At 40.1% G+C, this 26,770-nt stretch overlaps 1 protein-coding gene across 1 annotated transcript; it reads left to right on the plus strand.

Moving 5' to 3' along the window:
- The first annotated feature begins 1,106 nt into the window (after positions 1–1,106).
- GTF2A1 (general transcription factor IIA subunit 1) lies at positions 1,107–25,605 on the plus strand. The gene is made up of 9 exons (XM_066321965.1): positions 1,107–1,391; positions 8,478–8,579; positions 10,182–10,386; positions 12,628–12,692; positions 13,052–13,127; positions 14,942–15,075; positions 15,952–16,272; positions 18,020–18,109; positions 21,073–25,605. The coding sequence occupies exons 1-9, from the start codon at positions 1,362–1,364 to the stop codon at positions 21,178–21,180; spliced, it is 1,131 nt and encodes a 376-aa protein (XP_066178062.1). The 5' UTR covers positions 1,107–1,361; the 3' UTR covers positions 21,181–25,605.
- The last annotated feature ends 1,165 nt before the right edge of the window (positions 25,606–26,770 follow it).

Below are 26,770 nucleotides of genomic sequence, written 5' to 3' on the forward strand. Positions count from 1 at the left end.
GAGGGAAGGCACCAGCACTCACAATGCTGAGCAGGGCTCTGAACCCCTTTCCTGAGGGGAAGGAAGAGTCATTTCTGCCTTGCAGTGATTCCTTGCGGTTTTTAATCGCCTTGGAGCACCTTCTAGGGACTGAAGGTGAGGTGTGTTGATTTCTGCAGAGCCTGGCACCAGCTGTGACCAGCAGCATGGACAGCAGGGCCTGAGCCACCTCCTCTGGGAGGGCTGCCAGCCCTTCTCCCAGTGTTCTGCCTCTGAGTGGCCACCACAGCCCAGCCCCAGTCAACAGCAGCTGGACACGAGCCAGTGTGCCCAGGTGGCCAAGAAGACTGATGGCATCTTGGCCTGTATCAGCAACAGCGTGGCCACCAGGACCAGGGCAGTGATTTTCTCCCTCTGCTTGACACTGCTGAGGCTGCACCTTGAATCCTGTGTTCAGTTCTGGGCCAACATTGAGCTGCTGGAGCCTGTCAAAGCTGGTGAAGGGTCTGAAGCACAAGTCTGATGAGGAGCAGCTGAGGGAGGGTTGTTTAGCCTTGAGAAAATCAGGCTCAGGTTTTTACCCTCTGCAATCACCCGAAAGAAGGTGGTACCTCGGCGGGGATTGGCCTCTTCTGCCCAGCAATCAGAGGTAAGACAGGAGGACAGGGGAGGTTGAGGTTGGCCATTACGGTGAATTTCCTCACATAAAAGGTGAGGAGTAGTTGGAACGGGCTGCCCAGAGAGGTGGTGGTGTCAACACCAACGGAGGGGTGTAAGGAAAAACTGGACGTGACACTTAGTGCCCTGCTCTAGGTGACATGGTGGTGTTCGGTCACGAGCTGGACTTCATGCGTTCACAGCCATTTTCCAAACCAAACGATTCCGTTTTTTCCGTCCCGCGCGCGACCACGGAACACCCGCCGCCGCCTCCTGTCGCGTGAGCCTCGTGACGCCACACGCCGGGCGGGGACGGCGCTCCGGAGAGAGGCGGAGACACTTCCGCCTCGATAGGGCCTAGCCGCGCCGCCTCGCGCGGCCACTTCCGCCTCGATAGGTGTCATGGCGGCGAGGGCGGGGCGCCCCACGTGACGCCTCCGGGCCCGGCGCGGTCTCGCGGAAGCTCTCGCGGTGCCTCGCTCCCCCCCGCCCGCGTCCCCCGCTCGCCGGCCGCTCGCGCAGCGCTCGACTCGCGCTATATAAAGGGGCGAGGCGGCAGCGCGGCGGCTGCAGCCCCGGGGCCGCGAGCGAGCCCGGCACAGGCCGCGGGGCCGCCCGTGAGCCGGGGCGGAACGCGCGGGCGCTGGGGGGACGCAGCCGGGCAGGTTTATTGTTTTAGGGGCGACTCCCCCCCGCGGTTGGGGGCGTCCCGGGGGGCTCGGGACATGGCGAGCTCGACTAACACAAACCCCGTGGTAAGGACCGGGTCGGGGGGCGAGGGGGGCCCCGGGGGCAGCGCGGGCGGAGGTGGCCGGCGGGGCCCGCCGCCCCCTCCCCCGCACTCCCTTCCCTCCCGCCGCCCGCCTCGGGCGGTCCCGGCCCCCCGGCGGGCAGGGGCGGCGGGGGGCGCGGGGCAGCCTCGCCCCCGCGGCCGCAGCCAACTTGTGGCGCCCGGCGGCGGGGCGAGAGAGGCGGCGGGAGCGGAGCGGCGGCGGCGCGGGGCGGCGGCCCGGGGGCGGCCCCGCGGGGAGGCCGGGGGTCCGGCGGGGAAGGGAAGGGAAGGGAAGGGAAGGAAGGGCCGGCGGGCGGGGGGCGCCGCCGCCGCCGGCGGGAGGCGCCCGGGGAAGGGGCGAGAGCTGGAGGAGCGCGGGCGCTAACGCCCGCCCCGAGACGAGGGGAAGGGGCGCCCGAGCCAGGTTTCGGTTTTGCGGTGTCGAGGAAGCCCGCCCGGGCTCCGCTGGAGCCATTTTATGTTGCTTTGTAAGAAGGAGACGATGGTTGAAAAGCACTTATCCCAGTCCGGCCGGATCGGCTAAGCCGAGCGAAAGCCCTCAACTCTGGCGAGCGAGGCAGTATTTATTTTAAAAAGAGAGACTGAAAAAAAAAGAAAAAAAAAAAAAAAAGAAAAAAAAAAAAAAAACCCAAACCTCTCCCCCGTTCCCTTCTCGTGCTTTCTGCACCTTGGCGGGTGGCTCGCTGCTGCACTTGTACTCACAGAGGTTTGCAACAAGCAGTCACACAGACCTGCGCTGCCACCGAGCCCCCCCGGCCGCCGCTCCGCTCCCCGGCGCGCCCCCGGCCGCGACCCCCGCCCCGAAGCGCTGGAGGAGACAAACCCGGCGTCCCGGCGGCGGGCTCGGCCCCCTTGTTTGTGGCTCTCAGATCCATCATGGCTTCCCCCTGCCTTTCTGCCTCCCTGCTCCTTGTGTTCCTCCTCCCTGTGGCTGCCCTGTTTATATAGCGCTATTGCCGCTCTCTAATATAGACTCTGCTAGGATGGGAAGGTGCTTTCCAGCCCCACGTCACCGCCTCTCCATTTAAACACCACATCAGCCTTTAAATAGGGAGCGAGGCGCGGAGCGCGGGCTGGGAGGTGCATGCGTCCGCGGCGGAGGCTGGGAGCCGGCGGGGCTGGTCCCTGGGCTCCGGGCCGCCGCCTGCGCTGCCCTCCGCGGGGCTGGGAGCGGGGGCGAGGGTGCCTCCCAGCCCCTCTGAATGGGCTTTCCTTTGCTTCTACGCGTTGCACAAAGACAGTTTTCATCTGCTCCTGCCTTTGAATGTTTTACCTTTTATTTCCCTTTTTTAAATTTTTTTTTGTTTTCTTTTTTTTTAGTATTTTTGTTTTTTAGATTTTGTTTTGCTTGTTTGGTTTGGGGTTTTGCAGTGGGGATTTTTGTTTATTTAGGGTTTTTTTGTGGGGTTTTTTTTGTCCTTGGCGTACAGCTCGCACACGTTCCTGTGCTCCTGTAAAGTCTTCAAAGTAGCTTTTCTGCTGCATGGGGAAAGGAGTATTTAAGCGGTTCTTGCCCAGTGTATCAAGGAGAGTTGTGGTATTTATTTTATGGCCCTTTGCCAAGGTCTCACTACAGCTGTCTCCCCAAAAGTGAAGTTAATATTCAAGTTTTATGCATGGGTCATGGGCTGCAGATGCTGCTCGATGATTTATGTGTGTTTCTGGTGCCTAAAGTGTGCAAATATTTTATTGCAGTCCAGGAAGAGGTTTTGGATTTTTTACTACCTAGTTTTCTTTACAGTATTAGGAATGCTACAGAATATGCAAAAGAAAATGCAAAGCGTCTTTGTTTTCTTTTCCCGATCTGAAATGGTAGAGACCTGCTTGTGAGTTAGGTTTGTGCAATTGCAAGGAAGCATCTTTGATTTGGTGTTTTGTCAGCTTTTACACCAGAAAATTATAGGAAAGTAGTCAGCTATTACACAGAGGGCGGTTACTCAGCAGGATGTGTATTGCATGTGATTTGAATCTTGGTTGTCCTGTTTATAAACTTCTTGATTTGTGTTTTTATTGTAAGAAAAGGCTTTATTTCTGTGTAGTAAATTAGAGGTTACGCTTCTCTTTCTTGACCAGGATAATACTGAATAGCAAAAAATACCATACCTTGAATAATCTCCAGGGGACTTGTTAATATTTTTGAGTCAACAATTTGCTAAGACTTGGTGTTTTTCACTGTATCTCTATACTGGAAGTTCTTTTGAAAGGTTTAAATAGTAAAAGCTAAGTTTTAAAATGAGCCTGCTTCAGATGGGTATGCTTTAGGTTAATTTTCAACTAAGTAGTAAAATCTTACAATTTTGTCAAATTGTGTCTCATTCAGTAGCAAGAAATATGTAGTTTACTCAAGGTTGCCAAAGATGAGTAGGAAGGAACATTTTGAAATGCTGTAACCACGTGCCTTTAGGAAACTGGACTTGGAGCCTAATGTGTCAGTGGCATCACCTCAGCATCTGAGCAAATCTGAATTGCTAGAAATCTGTTCTCTGTAATAAAGGACAAATATTAAATGTTAACAGCTATATATGGTATAAGATTTTACAGGTGGTAAACATAACTGACTTGTAAAAATCCACAACAACATTAAAAAAGCTCAAATTGTAATGCTTACCATGTAGATTATATATGTTACTTTCTTTTTATACACATCTTTGATGTAATTTTTGACTAGAAGTAGTTACCTTCACAGTGTGCTCTGCTGGCTCCATGTGGCCAGCTTACAGCTCTAACTGCACGGCTGGGAGAAAGGTTAGCAGTGTTTCAGGGAGAGCTGCAGAGGCTATCCATAACGTATTGGTTGTTGGAAACCCAGGTCGCTGAAATCCCAAGTGTTATGATAATAATTGCCGAGGATTGCAGTTTTTGTACCCTTGAAGCGGAAGGAATGTAGGAAGTGTCAGCCCCCAAAGGCATGTGGCATTTCTTAAAATAGCTTGCTGGTTGCTCCTGGATTTGGAGCGTCTGTGTAGCTGTGTCACCGTGCTCAAGAGTTTTCTTTTCAAGATGCACAGAGAAAGTAAAATATAATCATTCCCTTATGTTCCTGGAGCGGGGGAAAAGAGTAGATTCCAAATCTCTCCTATGTGTTTGTGGTTGTAGCTAATAAATCAGGAATTTTAATTGTTGTCTTTAATCTGTAGTAAGTGCTTGGGATAGTGTTTATTGAGGAGTGATTTGAGTATTTTGCTCTTAAAAGAGCTTGACATTTACAGCAATGTACTCTTTATGAGGGAGACACTTTAATATAAACCAGATGAAAGCACAATTATTTTAATAGCAATCTTTAAAGTTTCCATTTGTTCTCATTGCTTTCTCTGACTGAATGCAGAAACTTAATGGAAAGCACACCTATCATGGGACATCTTTTGGCTTATTCAGTAATTGTATTACTGTGTTTATTTTTTGAGTAAGCAGTGTATGCAAGTTGTTTTGTCGTTCAACTCCAGGGTCTTAGATGCCTTATATAAACAGCTTCAGCATCATATAAATAATGCTTAAAGCTAACACTTGGTCTGTGTTGAAAATGGTACAGTGTGCTTTCTTTTAAAGTCTGGAACTTAAAAGACTGGGGATTTTACCGGATATGCTTCTTGAGGTAGGAAAAGAGCATTTTGTGATACTCTTCAGAATTCCACTGTAAGTGTCTCTTAAAGGCATTGCTGCTGCCAGTGTGGGAGATATTCCACTTGGGCTGGATGTTCAGTAGGAGTGTACAAAAGAGAATTTCAACAGGACAGGGTATTGCTGAGTATTATATAAATTTGTGTAGGTAAAATCAGAGAGGCAGTGTTCCGTTATAAGCATGCAAACATTTTCTTCCTCCTAATCACAGAGCCATGAGTATATCATGTATATTATTGTGGGATTAGAACAGCGTCTGGAAATTCTGACCCATTTTGATGTCCAGTGCACTGTGAGGCTCATGCAGGGGGAATAAATGCATGTACAGACTGCTGGTGGGCTGGTTAACCCACACAGCACTCAGCTTACTCCACCCCTGCAGGACTGTCCTCTTCTGGGGGACTTACCTGCTTGATTTGGCTGCTGGAAGTAATGCAGAAGGATCCTTTGTCAGCAGTGGCAGAGTGAACATCTATGCTCTTAACCTGCCTTTCTGAGATCTTGCTGGGCTAATAATGCTGGACACTAGAAACCAGTGTCCGTGTGAATTTGGTTTTTCTCTTATCTACCTAGGGAAAAAATGAAATTCCCCAGCAGACTGTTGGGCTGTGGAGTCAGTTTGCTGTATCTGAATGTTGGTGTCTTTCTTGTAGGGCTTTATAGATTTAGCTTTGTGAATAAACAAAAATACCTGACTGTGGAGATAGGAGGAAGTAGCCACTGGTGGAAATTATTAGGGCCTGTTTGTGTACGATCTGTTTTATTAGAAAAGTAGACCTAATAGGTAATATAGGGAAAGGAGATTTAAGGGAGAAAATGCACCCTCCATCCTGCAGGAATTTTGATTGTGATTTGAGGCATACAGGTGGTTTTCTTGACTTAATTAAAGTAACTTACATGCTTGAGGTTAAGTGTGTTTATTTGCAGAATGTGGTTTTGGCATTAAGGAACAGATGCTTTTAATGTAATAAGAAACAATATATGGAATAGGTTAAGTAGTATTTCCGTGCTAGTTGAATTGTATAAGCTTCATGCAATTTGTTTAATTATAGAAATAATAGGGCTTAATGTTATTAAGTAGAATGTCTTTTTGCATCTGTTATGAATTAAGTGGAAAAATAATCCTGTTAATGGTGCTTGTTATTTCTTACTACACAGATTTAAAATACTAGCACTCAAGAGAGGTCTGGCTTTGAAAGTCTGTTTCAATGTTTACAAGCTCAGTTAATGCAGTGTTTCAAACCTGGATAAGAGAGCATGCACTGTGGTGTGTTTTATTTCTTTTGGTGAAGTGGTGGACATAGGTGCTGTAAATGTAGTTGTCAAGGATGGCAAACTTACTCTGTTACTTGAATTTTTAGTGGTTTTGGTTTTTTGGGTTTTTTTTTTTTTTTTTTGAAAGACCAGTAACAAAAGGATGAGTGATAACATTTCAGCTACTTGATTTGCAGCAGCGTGTTTTAAAGCTAAAATGTGATCAATAGCATAGGTCAATGGTATGTTGGGTTTTGTTGGATTTTTTTGGTTTATTTGGTTATTTTTGCACTTTTTTCTTTTTGTGGGGGAAGGGCTGGGGCAGGGGTTGTAAAAAAAAAAAAACTTTTGAGCATGCCCCAGTGCAGAGCTTTTTTAAACATTAAGGACATAATGCACTAAAGAGCCATCAGACTCCTTATTTCCAAGTTTCAAATATGTTCTTTTATTTCCTTGTAATCTTCTTGCATTTTCTTAAGTTTCATTTTCCTTTTTTTTCCCCTACATCTAAAAGCAAAGATATTCAGCTTTTTTTATTTTCTTTTCTTCTTTTTGCTTATTGACCACTCATATTTTCCCAGGGTTAGTAAATCATGGGCTGCTAGTCTCCCTACATTATTCCATAACATGTGAAATACAATTTTTAGCATGTCTGCAACAAATTCAACACTTCTGGAATGCATTAAGAAAATGTCTGTGCATAAAGTAAATGCTTCAATGCATTAAGTGAATTTGTGTAGCTCTCACACCTCTGCACACCTCTGGACTATCTGCCTGTGTTTGGTGCAGATTTCCTGTGTGTGTGTTGGAGGCACAGTCTTCCTGGAGTGCCAAACCCACTGCACTCAGGATCAAAAACAATCATCAAAACAGGATGATTGTTTTGCATATATACAACAGATCTGATGTGTGTGTGCAAATATACAACATATTCAGGATTTGTTGCTTAAGGGAGTTAGGCAATGGGGCTGAGGAGGAGAATGGCAATTTAGAGAAAGTTGTGGCTGCTTTCTGATAGTTTAAAATTGGTGTACTCACAGCCCAAGGAGCAGCCTTGGGCAGTGAAGTATGTGGTTTACAGGCTGCAAGGCTGATCAGCTATAATTTACAGCTTGTAGTGCTGCCTTGTAATTAGATAGCACAGATATTTAAGCCTAGCCAAAATCCCGTTCAGGTTCACACATACAAAGAGAGGTCTTAGCTGTACTGTTTAAAAGGTACAGCATGTGCATTGTGCAGTTGTCATGAATTAAAATTCTGTGTTTTAATTGATAATGGTAAGTGTTTACATTCTCTATTTTAAATTGTACCTTCATTTCAAAATTCATGAAATGGTTGACGTTGGAAGGGACCTCTTGGTCTTCTTGCAACCCTGTTGCACAAGCAGGGCAAACTAGAGCCCAGGATAATGTCCAAATGGCTTTTGAGTGTCTGCAGGAATGGAGCCTCCAGAACCTCTTTTGGCAACCTGAAATGAACTGACAATTCCCTTTCTTTGATAGTTCAGGTGTGAAAACAGTGTAACAATAACATATTTTTAGTATTTCTCCATGAAAAATTTGAAATATAGAAGCCTAAGTGGTGATTGAAAACAGAAGTCTGTCTAGCTTAATATCCTGTCTTACGGGGTTTCTGAAAACAAATACATTAGGAAGAACAGGACAGTCACATGAATCCTTCCAGTTTTTGAGCCTTCAATGTTTTTCAGCTCTAGATCATTCTGAGCCTTACTTGGTGCCTGTTGAACTAGTAAGCACTAAGAAGTTTCTTTTTCTGTCTTTAATACACTCTGGAACTTTGAATGTTCTTTAATGCATTTTGCACACATCCAAGCATTTTTACGTGTTTAGGATTTACATTTGCAAGTAGAAAACAAATTGACTGAATGGAAAACAATCTCCTTTTCTCTGTTTTAAATTGTACTCTTCATGGCTTGGTAGCTCTTGTGCTGTAGTTGTCACATAATATTGTGAGCAGTCCCTTCCCTTTTCACCCTGTTTGAGCTGTTCTTCCTTCCTGGATATTTCCTTGATACCTTCCTGGATATTTCAGTCACTTAGAAACGTGGTGTATTCTAAAATGTGGTTTTTTTTGGCGGGGGAAAATCTTATTTTAATGTTAAAGTGGCAGATTTTTTTTTTTAAACAGTGCTGACTAGTTATTGTTTTTTTTAAAGCCTAAATTGTACAGGTCTGTAATTGAAGATGTCATTAATGATGTCAGAGAAATTTTTCTGGATGAAGGAGTGGATGAACAAGTTCTCATGGAGCTCAAAACAGTAAGTTGAGCTTAAAAGTTCTTTTCAATAGACCAATTCAGCAGTTAGTTTCCAAATCTGGCTATTGTTGTTCACAGTAGAAATACTAATTTTTAGTTAATTAAGCATGCTAATCTGCATATCTGTAACCCCATATCATTTGAATTGCACTTTTGTATAGACAGATCTGCTCACCCTGTTATTTTCCTTGATCTAACAGCACTCATCTGAATGCAGTGTTACTTTGATCCCCAAAACACTGCCTCTCTAAAAAAGGGAAAATATGTTTATTTTATAGACAGATAGTTCTTAGTGTTGCTCTGCAGGGGAAAAAAAAAAAAAAAGCCTGCACTTCTTGATGGTTTTCTCTTTCTGAAGAAGAGTTGTGTTCTTGGATACATTGTCAGATTTTTGTATGTATGGTTTTGTCCTTTGCAAAAGTATTGTCATTTGGGGGATTGGTATGTAATAAATCACACTGTATGCATCACACTTGCCTGAATCTCAAATTCAGAATTGTTTTACACAGACTGGGTTTGAACCAAAGGTCCGAAGTAATGGTAGGGGAGCTCTAGCGGGTCTCCTATGGCTTTCTTCAAATTCTTCAGGAGTAAAAAAAGGGGAAGGGAAAAAGCAGGGGAGAACAAAAAGGCAAAACAACACAGCAAAAAGAAAGGAAACTGGGAAAGTAGGTGACTTTTTGTCTCATCTTCAGTGAGCATGGTGTCGCACATTTACAATATTTTTGAAGTATTAAAAAAATGGATGGGGTGGGAAACAAATTTTGAATTTGACTAGACAAAACCAGGTGAAGACCTTTCCCATGACCTGTCTTGGTGGAAACACAGCAAGCGCTATAAAAAAGTGCTTTGGTATTTGTGTTAGAGATGTGTTCTGCAAATGATGTCAGAAAAAATTAATGAGGAAAGGGACAAGAAGGAAAATGAAGTATTGAAGAGGAAGGGAGCCCTAAGCAGATTTTGGAATCGTGTCTTCAGTGCATTATGGAGTATGTGTGTTGCTCTTTATACAAGAGCTGCTTTTTTGCAGCTGTGTCTGTCCTTTGGAGACATATCAGCTGTCATAAAGAACTGTAGGGCTGGAGAAGCTGAATTTGATATTGTGGTACAAAACTGTATAAAACCGTTTACAGGTAGATAACTGTATAAATGATTGTAGAGTGGCATTATCTGTTGTAGGAGGCAGTAGTCTTTAAGGAACTTTTTATTGAGGCATTCTGAGAAGAAATAGCTTGAGGAAAGCGGAAATAAAGAATTATTTTTGTGATTAAAGAGGAAAGAAAGAATATAGGGAAATGGAAAACTTGAAGTCTTATTTAAAGTTAACAGTTCATCTCAATTCATGCTTCTATTAAGGTTGTTGTGAGTCTTCCACACTTGGAAGAAAGAAAGAATGTTAAAGTTTAATCTTGGACTGACAAGGGATACTTAATTCCTTTTCTTAACTCTGTGGAGTTATCTTTTGTCTATAGCTGCCTGAAGGCTTTTTGGGCTTTTTGCATAAAATAAACAGTGAAACTCAGTTTTGGAGTGCTGTCATTATATTGTTACAAATCATGTAGAGTAAAAGTTACAGATACTTTTTTTTCCTTTTCCAAACTAGCTGTGGGAGAACAAGCTGATGCAGTCTAAGGCTGTAGATGGCTTCCATTCAGAAGAGCAGCAGCTTTTATTGCAGGTGCAACAACAACAACAGCAGCAGCAGCAACAGCAGCATCATCACCACCACCATCACACACCTCAGCCCCAGCAGACTGTGCAGCAGCAGTCTCAGCCACAGCAGGTCCTTATTCCAGCATCTCAGCAAGGTCAGACTCCATCTCTAAACACTCTGAAGTTAGTCCAGCTCCTTAGCATATTCTAAATCAAGGGCAGGATGCTTGTCTAATGATTAACTTTCTGTCTTTCTCCTTGGCCTCTGTTCAGTGGGTCTAGAAAGCTCTCTTGGTGAAAAGTGATTTGGTACTTAGTCATGTTCTTCAGAAGATTTTGAAAAAGCTGAATTCTCTTAGTCTCCTATAACATAACATGCTTTCAGAATGCACAACTTTTAAAATTGCATTAGCAGCTCTAAGTTGAAGCCAATATACATAAGAAGTTGACAGTTTAGTCACAAGGTGGTAATATCATTAGGAGCAAATTATTTCAAAAAATCATTATTGGTTAGCATAACTGAATGCTAGGACACAAAAAATACTTGTATAATAATCTGTGTAGGTATTTAGTCTTAAAAGATTGCTCGCTGTATAGATGTGGATGTACAAGGTATATTTTAGCTAGGCATAACAGTATTGTTTCTTGTAATAACTGTCTTACGTATTCATTAATAATTTAATGAACTTTTTTCCAGCAGTTATAATTTCGTTTGAAAACTGAGATAACTACTACTGGATTTTACTCCATACATGCTGAGTAAACATATCTGCCACCTATTTAAAGGCTTGAGTTTTCAGTATATTAATTTTGTGACATAAAATATTTATCTGTGGTAGTCACAGACTTCAGTCTTCTTGTCACATTTCATGGATCAGAGAACCTATATTGTCATAGGCATGAAAGATAGATACAAGTTGATACCCCTCACTGTCTCCCCCCAAAACCAGCCAAAACCCAGCCACCATATATTCAACACAGTATAGAACTAATGTGACTAGTTTTCCATGGTGTCTTTTTGGTTGGGTTTTTTTTTTTTTTGTTAAATGATTGGTTCGGGGAACTTTTTTTGACAGGGAGGGAAAGATGGGCGTTGGTTGCTTGTTTTCTTCTTATAGTACTTTTTATTTTGGCCAGACATAAATGAGTTGTGTGTTGGGATGAAAGCCTCTCCAGTCAGCTCGGGGCTCGGCCGGGGCGGCCCCTTGGCGGAGCAGCCGCGGCCCCGCTGGAACATGGAGGTTGTTCCCTGTGCTCCCAAGGCGGGCGAGATCTGCCCGTGGTAACACACTTAAAGGGGGTTTATTGTTGCCCAGTGGTGTGGCTTACGACTAAATGTCTGCACGGAGACTAAATGAAATGAAAGTAGCATATCAGAGCACTTCCGTCACAGAGATGCTGTTTTATGAATTACTTGACTTCCCTGTTCTGTGATAGAGGTGGTATAGTAGTTCCTCATGGGGCCTGGTGCAGTCCCAGGGAAGGATCAGGATGGTCAAAATGGTGATTCCTGCTGTCCTTTCTGTGGTCCTGGCACAGATGCATGAGTTTTCCTTAATCTTTTGCCCTCCTTCATTTCCCCAAAAGTTGGAGGTGCCCTCAGATATTTGTACAGGTTGTGAGGCTTCCTATTCTTCTTTTTCAGAAACTCTTATTCCTAATATTCTTAAGTGTAATTTATTTGAAGGATTGGATAGAGAATAGTTTGTCAATGATTAATTAATTCAAACTGCTCTGTCACTTTCAAGTTTAATGTCATTGATAATAGCAGGGGCAAGTTGCTTGGTCTGTAGGCTCGGACATAAGCACTTCCAGATGATCAACAGGTTGTTGGTATAGTTTAGCTGTCTCTTTCCTTTAGCACACCAAAACAGCTTCGTTGTGTGGGAGAGTGGTTTGTCACATTTCATCTGCTCCTGCTGCATTAGAAAGACAGTGAAGATCATGAGCTTACAGCTATGCTGACTGTGCGTAGTTCAGGCTAACTGCAGCATCCTGTTACTCTTCTTGGAATAATCCTTGCTGAAGTCTGTTTTAAGAGTTAACTATTTTTGGTTTTGAAGAACTCTGATATTTATATTGATCATAAATTTTATCAGCATCTCACTAATACCTTTACTTCAGAAATACGTTTTCAGTCTTGCTTGTCTAGATTCAGAATAGGTAACTGAAGCCCTTGAAATAAGATCTGCAAAGGCAGAGTAGTCATAACACCCCTCAGAGCTGCTGTTAAATACTGTCTTGAGAGTAAAACTTAGACCAGAGACTGCTTAGTATTTGTTTTTGTGATGAAGCTCAGCTGACATTTGGGTGATATTCTTTTTAAGTTACTCTGTCTTGGATGTTATTTGGGCAGATTGTGTATTTTTCATTAAATGCTGGTTTTTTGTTTCTAGCACCTCAGCAGCAGGTTATTGTGCCAGATTCCAAGCTGATACCACATATGAATGCATCAGGCATGGTAAGAGGAGTTCATACAGGCTTACACAGTCATTATGTAAATTGTTTTGATTAAATGGTAAATACAAATTTATATTAGTCATCACATGATTAAAAACAAGAAACCACATGGAGTTGTGTTAGGGTGTGGTATTTTGTGATTTTGCTTCAGTCTTCTTACTATTAAGGAAAAGAATAATTTTTGTATGTAATACAATGTACAGTTGAAACACCAGCATTTCAACTGCATTTCAGTAGCTGCAGGAACTTGTGTGCAAACACTGTAAACAGCAGTAAAAAGTTAGGTATGTTCAGGCATCATGTGAGATGAAGCACTCTCAATATTACGTTTGTGGTTAAACAGCTTTTCTTGTATTTCAGAGTGCTGCAGCCACTGCAGCTACATTGGCTCTCCCTGCTGGTGTTACTCCAGTTCAGCAGATACTTACAAATTCAGGTAACTCTCTTAATATTAAGAAAAAACTAGTTTTAAGGGGGTATAAGAGGGAAGCATTCTGGGCCTTATTTGTTATTTACTACTAAAAAGCAGGATCTGGGAATCCATTCCAACAAGGTAGTGCAGTCTCTTTACTTGATTCCTGCACTTTTTGCTCGGTAACTTTCTTACAAACCTTGTGGTTCTGCCCTAACGGTGTTGAAGGTTAGAATCTGTGTAAGTTTTCCCCACTTAGAGAAGTTCTAGACACACAGGGATTGGCATTGCTGTCTTTCCCTTTTGTATATTTCTGAGCTTTGTGATGCATGATCCAAGCTCAGGTACTGTGCTGGGTATAAAAGTAGGATCGCTATTCCTGTGATTTCAGAAGAGTCATGTCCTAAGGTTTTTCATACCTGCTAAGCATGCACAGTGGAATTTCTAACTTTGCTAGAAATGCTAACTTTATTTCATATTTATTTCAGTTTCTAAATACTGTTATGCCATACATTTAGAACATAATTAAATGTTACTTTGAGCAGCAGATCTGATATTTCGTGTACTTTCATACGATGTTGATTTTATAAACCTGATCATAGATTTGTACTGCACAGGAAGTAATGAAAGACCTGAGAAATCTCATCTTCTAGATCTAGTAGCCACTTTTGCTGGAGTAATTTATCTATGCTCAGAATCACCTGAGACTTAAGCCTCCTGTTTTAAACACTATGATGTTCAATGATATACAGTTGAAGTAAAATTTAAATGTGCAGCTGTTCTAAAAATCAAAATCTTCCCAGTTTTAAGGAAGCGCATCTGTGTTACAGCACAGAATAATCTGCAGCCTTCATTTGTTACTTTTCTAGTAAAACTTCAGTTTCAAAGATTTATAGTAATTTCTTAGACTAGGGCTGGGGAAGTCCCTTCTTTCAGGTACATTTAGCTATTTCAGTAAATGGAGGTTTGCAATTTGCTGTAAAGGAAGAGCAGGAAATCCATCTGAGGGAAATGTATAAAGCACAGGATTATCTAATTTAATTTCTTCTCTCTTCTTACTCCACCTTTCTCATAAGAAATGTGAAAAACTACTGTTGGAGTGCACATTAGCACTTACTTTCTAGAATTTAAAGCTATTTCCAGTGTGCCTGCATCTTGGATGTATTTTGTTAATTGATGTAGGGTATAAAATGGTAAAGCTGAAGGATAACAAAGGGAAATCAAGTACAGGCATTGTGGTAACAGAAAGGAGAGGTGGACAATAAATGTAAGGATAGATAAAGATTACCCCCCCTCCCCCCAAAAAAAAAAATCTGCAAATAATACTGTAAAGTTATGGACAGAGGAATTTCTTGAAATGTGGCAGTCTGAAGGGAAAATTTTTGAGGAAAGTTCATCATTTCACAGGACCTTTGAAATATCATGGTGTTAGCAGTAGATAGAATTTTTATATTGTGAATATCTGTACTTATATTTTGGCTTCCGATAATTAGGTTTTACAGCTGGAAAGACAATCTTTTCAAACAGAAGGTATGCTCATAAGTGGGAGCTATTATTTAAAATACTATGCTGTGTTAAAGCATTAGTCTGTGGCCTGCAAAAGGAAATCTATTTTTGGATTGCGTACCTCATGATCATATTTAGATGGTAAACAGCCCTGTTCTTTGTTTCTGGCTCAGCTGCAATTGCACACTGTCTTTTCACTGATGAGAGGGAATCATTTTAGTATTTCTCTTTTAATTGCCATTGCTGTTCTTCCAGGAAACAGGCTTCTAAACAAAGATGATTTTAAAAGTGAGCTTGTACATTTGATTAACTTGCTACTAATTTTACTACAGGCCAGATCCTTCAAGTAGTTAGAACTGCAAATGGAGCTCAGTACATTATTCAACCGCAGCAGCCAGTGGTTCTACAGCAGCAGGTTATACCCCAAATGCAGCCTGGTGGAGTACAAGCACCTGTTATTCAGCAGGTAAAGGAAACTTTTCTCAATAGGTACACTTGGAAGAAAAAAACATGGTAGTAATTACTAAAGGGGGCTTGCATTTTTGTGAACAAGTTGAACTACAACACCAACTCAGAAACAGTATAATTAAAAAAGAGAAAGTTGTGTCAAGTGTGTAGAGGGTTTTTGGCTATTTTTTGAGTGTTTTTTTTTTTTAATGAACAGTTTTGAAGTGTTGTTTTCAATGTCACTTTTATTCTTGCCAGATACTGATTGTCTGCAGTTTAAAATTTCTTCTGTCTCTCCTGATAACGTATATTATGTGCATAATCCTAGTCTACATACTTGTAAATTAAATGAAACGTTTGTTCACATAACATGCAGAACAAAATACCTAAAACTGACACTCCTTGGTTATTTTAGTAGTGAATGCAGCATGTTTTAGAAAGATGGGTGTTCATCTACAAGGTCAGCTGTGTGTCCAGACTGTGTTAGCATTGAACTTAGCAAAGTCTCAGTATCACAGTTCTACAGTTTAAGCATGACTAACGATTTGTAAAGAGTTTAATTTTTTTATATAAAGATTTTTTAAAATAATCCTTTACTTGAATTAAAACATTCCAGTGCTGTATTTGGAACTCAAGTGTGGTGGTAGTGCTCATGTTTTAGAATGAGAAGACTTTTAAAATTTTTTCTTAAATTTAACAATGCAAAATGCAGAAAATGAACAACAAGTAGTACAAGAAGGTACGTGATTAAAATTATGTACCTAATATAGGTAGAATATTTGTAACTCTTCTGTAATTAGTTCAAGTCAGATTGATATGCTTTGTTTCCTTAGAGTCTGTGATGTGGTAGTCTGTCACATTAGCAGCCACAGTACTTACAATGATATCCCATCAGGTTTTGGCTCCTCTCCCTGGAGGGATTTCCCAGCAGACAGGAGTGATTATTCAGCCTCAGCAGATCCTGTTTACAGGAAATAAAACTCAAGTTATACCTACAACAGTGGCTGCCCCTACACCAGCTCAAGCACAGATTCCTGCAGCTGGGCAGCAGCAGCCACAGCAACAACAGGCACAACCACAAGCACCACTTGTTCTCCAAGTTGATGGAACAGGGGACACATCATCTGAAGAAGAAGATGATGAGGAAGAAGAGTATGATGATGATGAAGAGGAAGAGAAAGAAAAAGATGGGGGTGAAGATGGCCAAGTTGAAGAGGTAAACTTAATGTTATCCTTAAGGTTTTTTTGTTGGTATTTTAAAGAAAACTATATCGAGTAATACAATTACTTCAGTAACTTTGAGAATATAACTTTTACCCTTGTACTTCAGCTTGTTTATTTCCAATATTGAAGTTGTGGAAATGGTGTGTATTAGCAAAGCAATGCAGCTGGGGAGAGTGCTGGGGACACAACAAAAATTAGCTGTGACCAACCCCATTTACAACTCTTCAGTAGGAATATTTTTGGTGTTATGGAGAGGTCAGCCATGAAATCGTGTAACCTTCATGAGCAAACAGAAATAGTCAACTCCACTTGGGACCAAGTGTGTACAAAAGCAGAGTGTTAAGATTGACAAAAAAGAGCAGTATTTGTTTCAGTGATAGCACCAATAGATGTGGTCTACCTGTGTCTTCTTGGCTATTCCATTGCTTTCTGTTACACAGGAGCAAGCTTGAGAACTCCAATTTGATTATAAAGCATCTTCTTGAAATGCATCTTACCTTGATTTAATAAAATAAGGAGACAGGAGTTTTGGGTTGTTGCATCAAAAAGCCCCGCAAGAATAAGAAATTGTATAAAATGGGTAGAGGGTGGGGAAATACTAAGTTAAAAGTACTGATGCTTAGTCTTAGACAGGAAGCTTACTAGTCCCTAAATCTGTCCCTAAAATGCCTTTTGAACTGCCAGATTTCTTCCAAACTTCTCTACAGCCTTTCCAATTATTTTTGATTACATTTTAAATGCCAGTACGAACAGCATTTCACAGTCTGTATCTCCCATGCAAGATACGCAGGTAAAACTTGTAAATAGTCAGTGTTAAGACACCACTGTAAATTTACCACAGAAAATCTATTTTTCTGTTACAAGTTACAGTTTGGGTTCACATCACTCTTCCATTATATCGTTCAGCACTGATGTCAGTTTGAATGTTTTAATAGCTGCTTTATTAAGTATAAATCATCATTCTTAAATGTAAGTGTTCTTGACCAGAATGCTAGCATTCTGGAGGGGATTTTTTATTAAGATTTCATTATCAGCATCTCAGAAATCTATTTCTTGCATCCTTTGCTCCTCAGCAGCTACGTTGAGTGAATCACATCCTTAAAGATTTTGAACTCAGTTAATCATAGCATTACTTTGAGTGGAATCAGGACCTCTAGTACACCTTCCTTCACTAGCATCTCCTCCATTTAGCTTATATATTTGGAAGTATATTTGTTGTCCTGTGTTTATTTGTGGTGGTTTTATCTGTTGAAGTGTTTATTATTCACATAAGAGTGTGTACGTTGAGGTTTGTTTTCAGTTTTAGTACATCAAATGTGAATAAGCCATGGAGTTTTATTTTTATGGGCACATCACTCCTTATGTGCCCTTAAAATACAACTTCATGGCTTATTCACATTCGATGCTTTCCACTGCTTAGATGCTTTACAAAAAAAAAACTTGCATACTTTTGTATGAATATGTACAGTGAAGGAAGCAGTAATGGAATAGTTGTGGTGATAAAAGGCTGCAATGCTCAGAATCTGGCTTGGACACAGAAGTTCCAGACTAAAATGCATAAGGGTATCTTCTCAGGATGGAGGGTAGGGAGCATCAGCAGTCTGTTGGAAAACCTTGTTGCCCACCTTAACTGCATTTTGAGTGCTGTAGTTCATAGACAACACTGTAGCCTCACGTTAATAGTCAGAGTAACAACTCTAATCTTGCCATCATAACTTTTTGTCTGTGTTTTTTTCCAGGAGCCTCTGAACAGTGAAGATGATGTGAGTGATGAGGAAGGACAAGAACTGTTCGATACAGAAAATGTTGTTGTGTGCCAGTATGATAAGGTAAAAATATCTACAGAATACAAGCCAAGAGTTTTACTTTCTCAGTTCTTCCTATCAAATTAAAATTTTTAAGTAGTATCTTTGTTACTGTTTAGTACAGGTAGATTTGTACAGACTCTAATGTGAATGGAAATGTAAGAATTACCTGTTTTTAAAATAGCTTTGTCTAGCGTGTTTGTACTAAACTTGGTAATAAGTAAAGCTTAGAAAAATTTGGCTGCATTTTTTCTTCATAGTGTCTTTTTGTGCCCTTTAATAAAAGAGCAATCTTCTGGGACCAGGAGAGGTTGAACTGCTGTTAAGTTTGTACATTTATTGTGGCTATAAACAGGAAAAGTAGTCATCAGGGTTTAGACTTGTGGAGAACTGTTTCTTGATCACTAGCAGTATCTTTTCTGGATGATAGGATAGTTACCAGAGGAGAATGCTCTTTGTGCTATGCATTGTGCTGTGTGAATTGGCAGTGTGGAATGCTTGTGCTTGCTTATTTTTAAATTCTGCTGAACTGTCTTGCAAGAATTTAGTCATTACAAGGGATCACGTTTTCCCTGGAATATGCAGGGATTCATCTCTGCTGGAATCTTTTTAAATGTGCCTAGATGATATCAGAACCTTTTGGCTGATGTAGTATATGGATTACTTGATTTTTCTTTTCCTGTACTTGATTAATTGGGCTACAATGAATAGGGGTCCTTTTTAAAGCAGAAAAAAAAAAAAAAGCTGTAAGCTTGTTGAATAAAAACTCCTACATTGCAAAGAATGGCTGTGTTAGGAAGTTTTCAGTTCTGCCCAGACTGCTTAGACTTGCCATCAGATTCAACACAGAATGCAAGACCTACATCCCAGCCATCTGTCTCCTCTAGACTGTAATCCAAAACTGGTTTGAGGCAACTTGTAAGGAATAGTGAGGGACCTCTGAAAAGCTTATTGGGAGCTGCTGAAACTGAGCAACAGGAGCTACTCTGAAATCCTCATCCTCTTAAAAGTTAGGAATGGGAACTTGGTAGGGAACAGTGTCCATCATTAACTTCGTGTCACATACTCTGGGAGATCTTAGTCTCTTTTCAGGAAATCCTTATTCAGTTTGCCTGCAAAATGCATAGGATCAGCTTAGATCTGAGCAGTTCCCTCCTGCTCAGTGTCCTGCATCAGCTGAGGTAGGGTGCTTCTGGAACTGAGACAAGAGCAGACAGGTAGCAATGCTCATGGTAGAGCTTTTTATCATCTTTCTGTGAATGGTCTCTTGAGGAAGAGAAAGTGCCTTCTTCTCAAATGGCCAGCAGAGTGTTTTTTCTTCTACTACTTAGAAATTTGCTTATTTCTGAATCCTTTTAAGTGTTGCCTTATGACAGGAAGTTTCATAAATGTATTGTGTGATGTGTGGAGGATCACCTCATTTTTAAACCCATTAGTTTCATATGATACTTCCTAGTTCTAAAGAGTCTCTCTTTTTTCCTTTTTTGGTGCTGTTTATGATACTGCAAGCCATCATAACCCTCCTTAGTTATATCTTTGAAATCAGAGCTACATTTTGTTATTTGTACAGCTGTTCAAACATTTGATTGCTCTTATTTTCACGCTCCAGATCTGTTTGATTTTACTGGTAAGGGTAGCTAAGGCTTGGGGAGTAACACAGGTAACACTTCAATTGATTTGCTGGTCTAGCAGTGTTCTGCAATAGGTTGTGTATACTTTTGGCTCCACTGGACACAGACCTGATATTCTCATGGGAAAGTCTTAGAGCCCATTCCCATTGGACTCTCATTCCTGACTTGTAATTGTTCAAATCCACCACTTGTATTATCCGTGTAAATTGAAATTGATTTTTTCCCATTGTTAGCATCTTCATATGCCTTGAATGCCACCTTTGTTTTCTTACACAATGAGTAGGGCAGTAACATCGTTCTGCAGCTCTTCAGTAACTGGGTTTTTTTGTATCATCAGTACATTTTGTCATTTTTCAGCTCCTTAGTGAGCTCTTAAACGGTGTAGACTCCAACCAGCACAAATTTTCTCTGGAATGAACTCCTTTTCCTGTAAAAACTCTTCTTAGCTTTGTTTTCTCAACTTTATTCATCTGAGGACCTTCCTTCTAACCTCATGCAGCTCAAATGCTTCTGATGAGGGATTTTTGTGGAATGCCATTCAATAGGGCAAGAAGTGTGTATAAGCCAGACCTTTCCTTGTTCATTTACTTTCTGACTGACTTTTGCCACTGACTCTTTTTTTTCAGCTTAAAGTGAGAACAGATCAATCAGTACTAGAAATAATTAGTAGAGTGATATGGTCATAGCAGTTTTGGTGCTATGTTACTGCTTTTACAGCACTGATGGTAGATGATGAGACTTCCTATGCTTGATAAAAATTGAGATATTGCAGTAGGGTTTCCTGTTTTTGAATGACGTAAAATTTTAACATTTTCTAGACCATCTTTGCTCTAGAATTACGTCTTTGTTCCATCTGCAAAAGTTTATGATAAACTTTCCTTTTGGACAGCACTTCAGCTTTTTGAAAAGTCTTCGCTTTCTTTGAGTATCTGGTGATCTTCTGCTCTTTCAGATGCAATTTTTGATAGATTGCAAGTATTCACTGCTCTGTGCTTACAGTATGTGGAGGGAGCTTTTATTGGTTTTTTATTTTAGTCTTTCCAAAGTTTACTCCTCTACCTTTCGACTGAATTTTGTTCAATTTTCTTTAGTTTTAACGTATAGGCTGGACATCAGGAGGAATGTCTTCACAGAAAAGGTTGTTAAATATTGGAATGGGTTACCCAGGGGAGGTGGTGGACTCATTGTCCCTGGAGGAGTTTAAGGAAAGACTGGATGTGGCATTCAGTATTTTTAATAATTTAGTAATATATGTCTAATAGTTATTTATATTTTTCTTGCCCTTACATTTTACTTGCACATTATTGCCTGCTTCTGATGCAAAGTAACTGCTTCATGTTTTTGCCCTGTTTTTAGATTCACAGAAGTAAAAACAAATGGAAATTTCATCTCAAAGATGGCATCATGAATCTTAATGGAAGAGATTATGTATTTTCCAAAGCCATTGGGGACGCAGAATGGTGAAGTTTTAAAAGACAAAAGAACTCCCTGTAAAAGGAAAAAAAAAAACAAAACAAAAGCAGGAAAGGTTGAGACTTGGATGTATACTCCAATCAAAATGTGTATCTGCACATCAGAAATAAACAAAAGTATTGGAACAAAGGTAAAATGTGGCAACAAAGACACTACTTCAGATGAGCAAGCCATGGACTGTAGCAGCTATAGCATTGTCTGGGAGCTGGTTTTGTGTGTTAGGAATACCTTAATTATCAATTCTACATACAGGTACCTACAGCTGGTATTTAGCATGTAAGGCTTTGTCCCCCCTGCCCTTGATTTAAGATTTTAAAATACTTCTTCCACTGATTGAAGGAACTATTCCCTTTGATAGATTATTAATCTGAAAATGCTTATTGTATGTACAAATCTTTGCTTTGAACACTTCCTTTTGGTAGTGAGGATGGTCAGAATCTTACTGAAACTGCGTGCAAGCTTTGTACAGAAGGGTAAGAATTAAGGTGTTAAATTTTAAATAACTTGTATAAGGAAAATATTTTTAATTCTGATATGCTCATTAATTATTATATCTATTTGTTGTTTTCAGTTGCAGTTCCTATAAGCAGGTTGTTGTTCCTAGCAGTCAAAAATGATGGTTTTTTATTTCAAAATAATTTTAATTTCATGTGACAGGTTTTATCTAGGGCTGCATTTATCAAATTTGAAGCGCCTCATCTCCCACAGAAGTCAGATTGCTTAACTTGTTAATTATATTCTTACTGTTTCGTGGTGGTTCAGCATCACTGAATTGAAACAAATGTTTCCCTTGATTTTTTTTTTTCTATTTTTTTTAAACCCCATTTTTTAAAGAGTTTGAATATCTTTTGAATCCAATATCTAGGTAATGCCATAATAGATGCATTCCTTTACCTGCTTACTATGTATGTAGTCCAGACACCCACAACTAATTCAACAGGCCACAGGAATGACTAAAATTTTTAATACAGAAAGTCACATAAAAATTCTAACAGCCTGGCTGCAACTTTTAATCAAAGATCTGCTTTACTAAAAAGTATAGCCAGAAGTTACCTGCAGCAGTTACTCTCTAAAGTTTCCAGATGGCATGTAATTTTATGAAGAGAGCTGCACAGCTTTTGAGAACAGGAATTTTGTTAGAGGATCTTTAGGCTGTCTTGGTAACAGCAAATCAAGCAGACAGCTGCACTAAACCTTGTGTAGTCACTTTTTCACTTGCCTTTTTTATTATTTGTTTGTTTGGTTGTTTTGTTGTTTTGGGGGGTTTTTTTGGGGTTTTTTTGTGTTCAATTTATGAAAAGCAACAAAGTTATTCCCCCCTCCTTTCCTTTCTCACCTCAGAAGTTGAAAAACTTTTCTTCGTGCATAAGGTCATTCTTGCAAACCCTGCTTTTAGAAATGCAGTTAACTTTTGAATGAGGAGAGGGAATGGGCATTATACTTCAGAAACTGTTGAGGAAGGAGTGTTCATGTGGCTCACCATTTCAAAAAATTCTGCATTTTATTGGGTACTTGAAAAGATGAGGAGAAAAAGGACACAACAAAGTTAATTTTTACTAAATTAGGTAAGACCATGAGAAGCAGACACGATTTCTGACTTTATTTTTTGCTTGAGAATGAGACATCTCAAACATTATTTAACAGCGTCACAAGTGTATTTTAACAGTATGTAACAACTGCTTTAATTTTCAATCTCTGATTCATTTGCCTCCAAGTGCATTTATAGTCCCAGTAGTACATAGGAAAATCACACCAACTGTAAAGGAGGTTTTATTGCTGTGATTTTGTACACCTGCGCTCTCACTGATAATGACTCAAACCGCCTGTAGGCGATGTCTAGAGCCATATGGTTGTTAGAAAGCTGTCTACATTCGTAAGTTAATTCATGATTCTTCTAATTGTTTCTTCAGTAATGGAATCATCATTTAGACAGCATTTTTAGCTTGGGGCTTTCAAGGTATCTCAAACTGATTGGTGTTTGCTTTCTTCTGAACAACGCAGATATTTTATTTTTTTACCGCTGTTGACACTTCGGTGTACAACTGCAAGGAAATCAATAATATACCAACTAATTCCTTCCCTCACCTTTTCCATGTCTGTTACCAGTAAGTCTTAACTAGTGGACTTCAGGAAAATTCCCATAATGCTGCACAACCAAACCAATAAAAGGAAAAAGCATCCCTTTAGCTATAGATTACTTTTTATACTACTGGAACCCAGTTTACTTATACGACACTTTGTTTTCATACAACTTAGTGATATTTCTCACCCACCTACATATACTAGAAGCTGCATAGCCTCTCTATTTATTTTTAAGGGGTAGCTGAGCTTTAAAGGTAATTAAGCTTAGTGTGTTCTGAAGGATGTTAGAAGCTTTCTGTACTTGCACAGCCTCTTGCAAGCTAATTGTATGGTATGCTTTTCAGATAGGTTTTGTCTTCAGATACAAATATCTGTGAAGTTTTGGGAAAGCCAGTCAAACCATGCACATACCACACTGTGCTCTTATTGCTACATCAAGTGTTCCTTTTTTAAGTCAAAAAGCATGTTTTAATTTCATTTTATTGTAGCAGCTTGCTGTAAGAATGTAGTTTGCTTAATTTTATTATTATACTTGAATTTTTAATCATGGTTTTAACTATATAACTGAAAGACCATTTCATTAGGTTCAAAAGAAACCATTCCTTTCAGAGGGCAAGGGATTCCCGTGTTCGTAAGTGATTTTTTTCCCCATTAGAAATAGTGTGGGGTTTTTTTTCCAGTTTAAATAGTTCAGTATTATGGAAACAATTAATGGTTTCAAGAGGGCTTATGTTAAATTTTGCACAGATAATGGAGCACCTTTTTTGTGATGGAATATAAAATGGGGAAGATGACTTCAGAATTATAACCATGATGGCTGATGGAAACTTGTAGAGCAACTGGGCAAAATTGAGTCTTGTGCCTTTTCAGTTTGCAGAATACCTGTTTTGCCAGTATGACAATGATTCTTGAGAGAGTAAATTTCCTGCAGTGCTTCAATCAGAAAAGCAACTTTTTTGTGCTAATTCTGTTGGGTTTTAGTGTGTGCAATCATTTAAAACCATCTAAGTGGAAAGCAAAATGAAATGTTTTCTTCTAAGGAGATAATAGAGTTTAGTCACATAAGGAACTTTATTGGACTATTTAAATAAAATATGTTTTTATTCCCCCTCAGTTGCTGGTTGGCAACAAAATTTCTTTGAGATTTCATACTCTTTGTTCCTGCATTGTGCTCACAACTTGCATTTAAACATCATTCAGTTTCCTCAACACTATTTAAAGTGACAGTTGTGGTCCGAGTTTATTTCCAGGATTGATCTGTGATTCTGAAGCACAGTTTCTAGAAGAGTAAAAAACATGTTGTGTCATGTAACCAATTTTTTTAAAATAAATATTTTCTTATCTTTTTGCTGCACAGTTAGGAGTGGTAAAGTAAACTTCATCGAGTCTGTGAAAATAATTTCACCTCTTGACAGTTAGCAGTAATTATGTCACCACATAACACTACCAGAGTAAAATTTCTTATTTTCAGTGAAGGAGTTAAGAGACCTTGTTAACTAAAGTTTGTATTGATTTAATCTCTTCAGTTTGTAAAAGCTCCTTTAAAAACAATAAAGCCCCCCAGAATTTCCCCCAGAGCATTCCTAATAGAATGCAATAAGATGTCCAGGAAATGAACAGTGGTTTTAGGGCAACGCACACTGGATTGATACTGGGCTGCCTTACACAGCACCGTAGGCTTTACTGTGTGCCATCCCACACCACCCATGCACCCCCATCTGATACTAGAGTTCTTCTCAGACTTCGAGATTAGTGACTATACAAGATGAAGAAACTTGCATATTGTTCTGTATTGGTGTCTGGCATTTAAAGTCTCGTTTTCCCATTGCTGTGATTGGTTGGGAAATGTGTAAAAACCAGTACATTGGTTTCCATGTCGTCTACTTTTTTCAGGCAGTTCATGCAGTGTGTTTTTAAATTATTATTTGGTGGATTAGATGTTGTGGAACAAAAGGAGCTTTTTTGAAACAGGAAAAACGACCTTGGGTTAGCTATATGTACAGTCATCCAATGAGACATGTTCCAGAGTGCATAGGGTACCAATAGATTATGGAGTGGGGGACTATCCTTTTTTGCTGTTCTGAGCTACTATTGTCAACTGCTGTTGTACATATACTGTTATGTGTAAGGGGGTAAATATATTTATTATGTTTGTAAAATTCATTCTGTACAATTGCAGATCAAGGTTGCTCCTCTGTGATATACAGGATATTATGTTTCAAAGGCCATGCTTGGAATACGATTAGAGAACTTAGTATTTTGATGTACTAAGACCTATTTTAAGTTTAATATTTTGCCTTTGCAAAAACTTTAATTAAAGATGTTATTTAAAAATGTTTTCCACTTCATTTCCTATCTTGCATGTGCATTTGTTTCATACATGAGGCTTATTACTAATCCATAATAATGTTGAAGATTTTTAATTGATTGTCATCACGTGCAGGTAATTTCACTGTCATTTGTTCAGTTTGCCATGCAGACTTTTCCATTTAATACCATCACAATGTTATAAAAAAATTCACAATTGAGTTGTGAGGCCAGACATGCATATTTAAGGATTTCTCCCTGTGGTAACCTAAGGCTTTGGGGTTGAGGTAAGACTGGTTGAACAAGTTTGTATTAAGGCCAGTGGTATCCTGAGATGCACTGGGAACGGTGGTCTGTGGGTTGAGGGAAGTGATCCTCCCCCTCTGCTCAGCCCTGGTGGGGTCACAGCTGGAGTGTCATGTCCAGTTCTGGGCTCCCCAGTACAAGAAGCTACTGGAGAATGTCCAGCAAAGGGCCACAAAGATGACCAAGGGATTGCAGCATCTCCCCTAGATTGAGAGCTTGGGCGTGTTTAGTCTGGAGAAGACTGAAAAAGGGATTATTTATATTACTGCATATAAATATCTCAAATACGGGTGTCAAGAGGATGGTGCCAGACTCTTCCCAGTAATGCCCAGCAACAGGAAAAGGAGCAATGGCCAAAGACAAGAAGTTCCACCTCAACATGAGGAAGAACTTCTCTACAATGAGTGTCTTGACAGAGCACTGGCACAGGCTGCCCAGGGGGTTTGAGGAGTCTTCCTGTTTGGAGACATTCAGAACCCACCTGGATTGAGTTTGTATCACCTGCTCCAGGTGACACTGCCTGGCAGGGGCGTTGGACTGGTTGCTTTCCAGAGGTCCCTTCCAGCCCTGTTGATTCTATGATTCTGTGTGACATCCTGATATTAGTCCTGTGTGTGGAAATGTGAGAAAATGCCGAGAAGTAAAATGCAGAGTTCTTGGATGATAACTGTCCAATCAATAAGGTTTTGTCTTCATCAAATAATCTAATCTGACAGAATTGATTTCTGGTGTAAGCAGGTAACAGCTTTTTACTTCCTATCTAAAAGCGGTATCTTGAGACATGACTTGTGATTTATTTTTAAATCTAAATTTTGAACCTGAAACTCTAAAATAATTAGAAAATAAGTGTAGGCTCTACTGCCTTTTTGGGGGAGAGGGTTGTATT

This window comes from Sylvia atricapilla, chromosome 6, assembly GCF_009819655.1.
Source record: "Sylvia atricapilla isolate bSylAtr1 chromosome 6, bSylAtr1.pri, whole genome shotgun sequence".
NCBI lineage: Eukaryota > Metazoa > Chordata > Aves > Passeriformes > Sylviidae > Sylvia > Sylvia atricapilla.

Excerpts from the sequence above, each read along its gene's own strand:
- GTF2A1 (XM_066321965.1), top strand. The coding sequence starts at position 1,362 with ATGGCGAGCTCGACTAACACAAACCCCGTG. Across the intron at positions 10,387-12,627 it reads TATTCCAGCATCTCAGCAAG|CACCTCAGCAGCAGGTTATT; the intron begins GTCAGACTCCAT and ends TTTTGTTTCTAG. Across the intron at positions 12,693-13,051 it reads ATATGAATGCATCAGGCATG|AGTGCTGCAGCCACTGCAGC; the intron begins GTAAGAGGAGTT and ends CTTGTATTTCAG.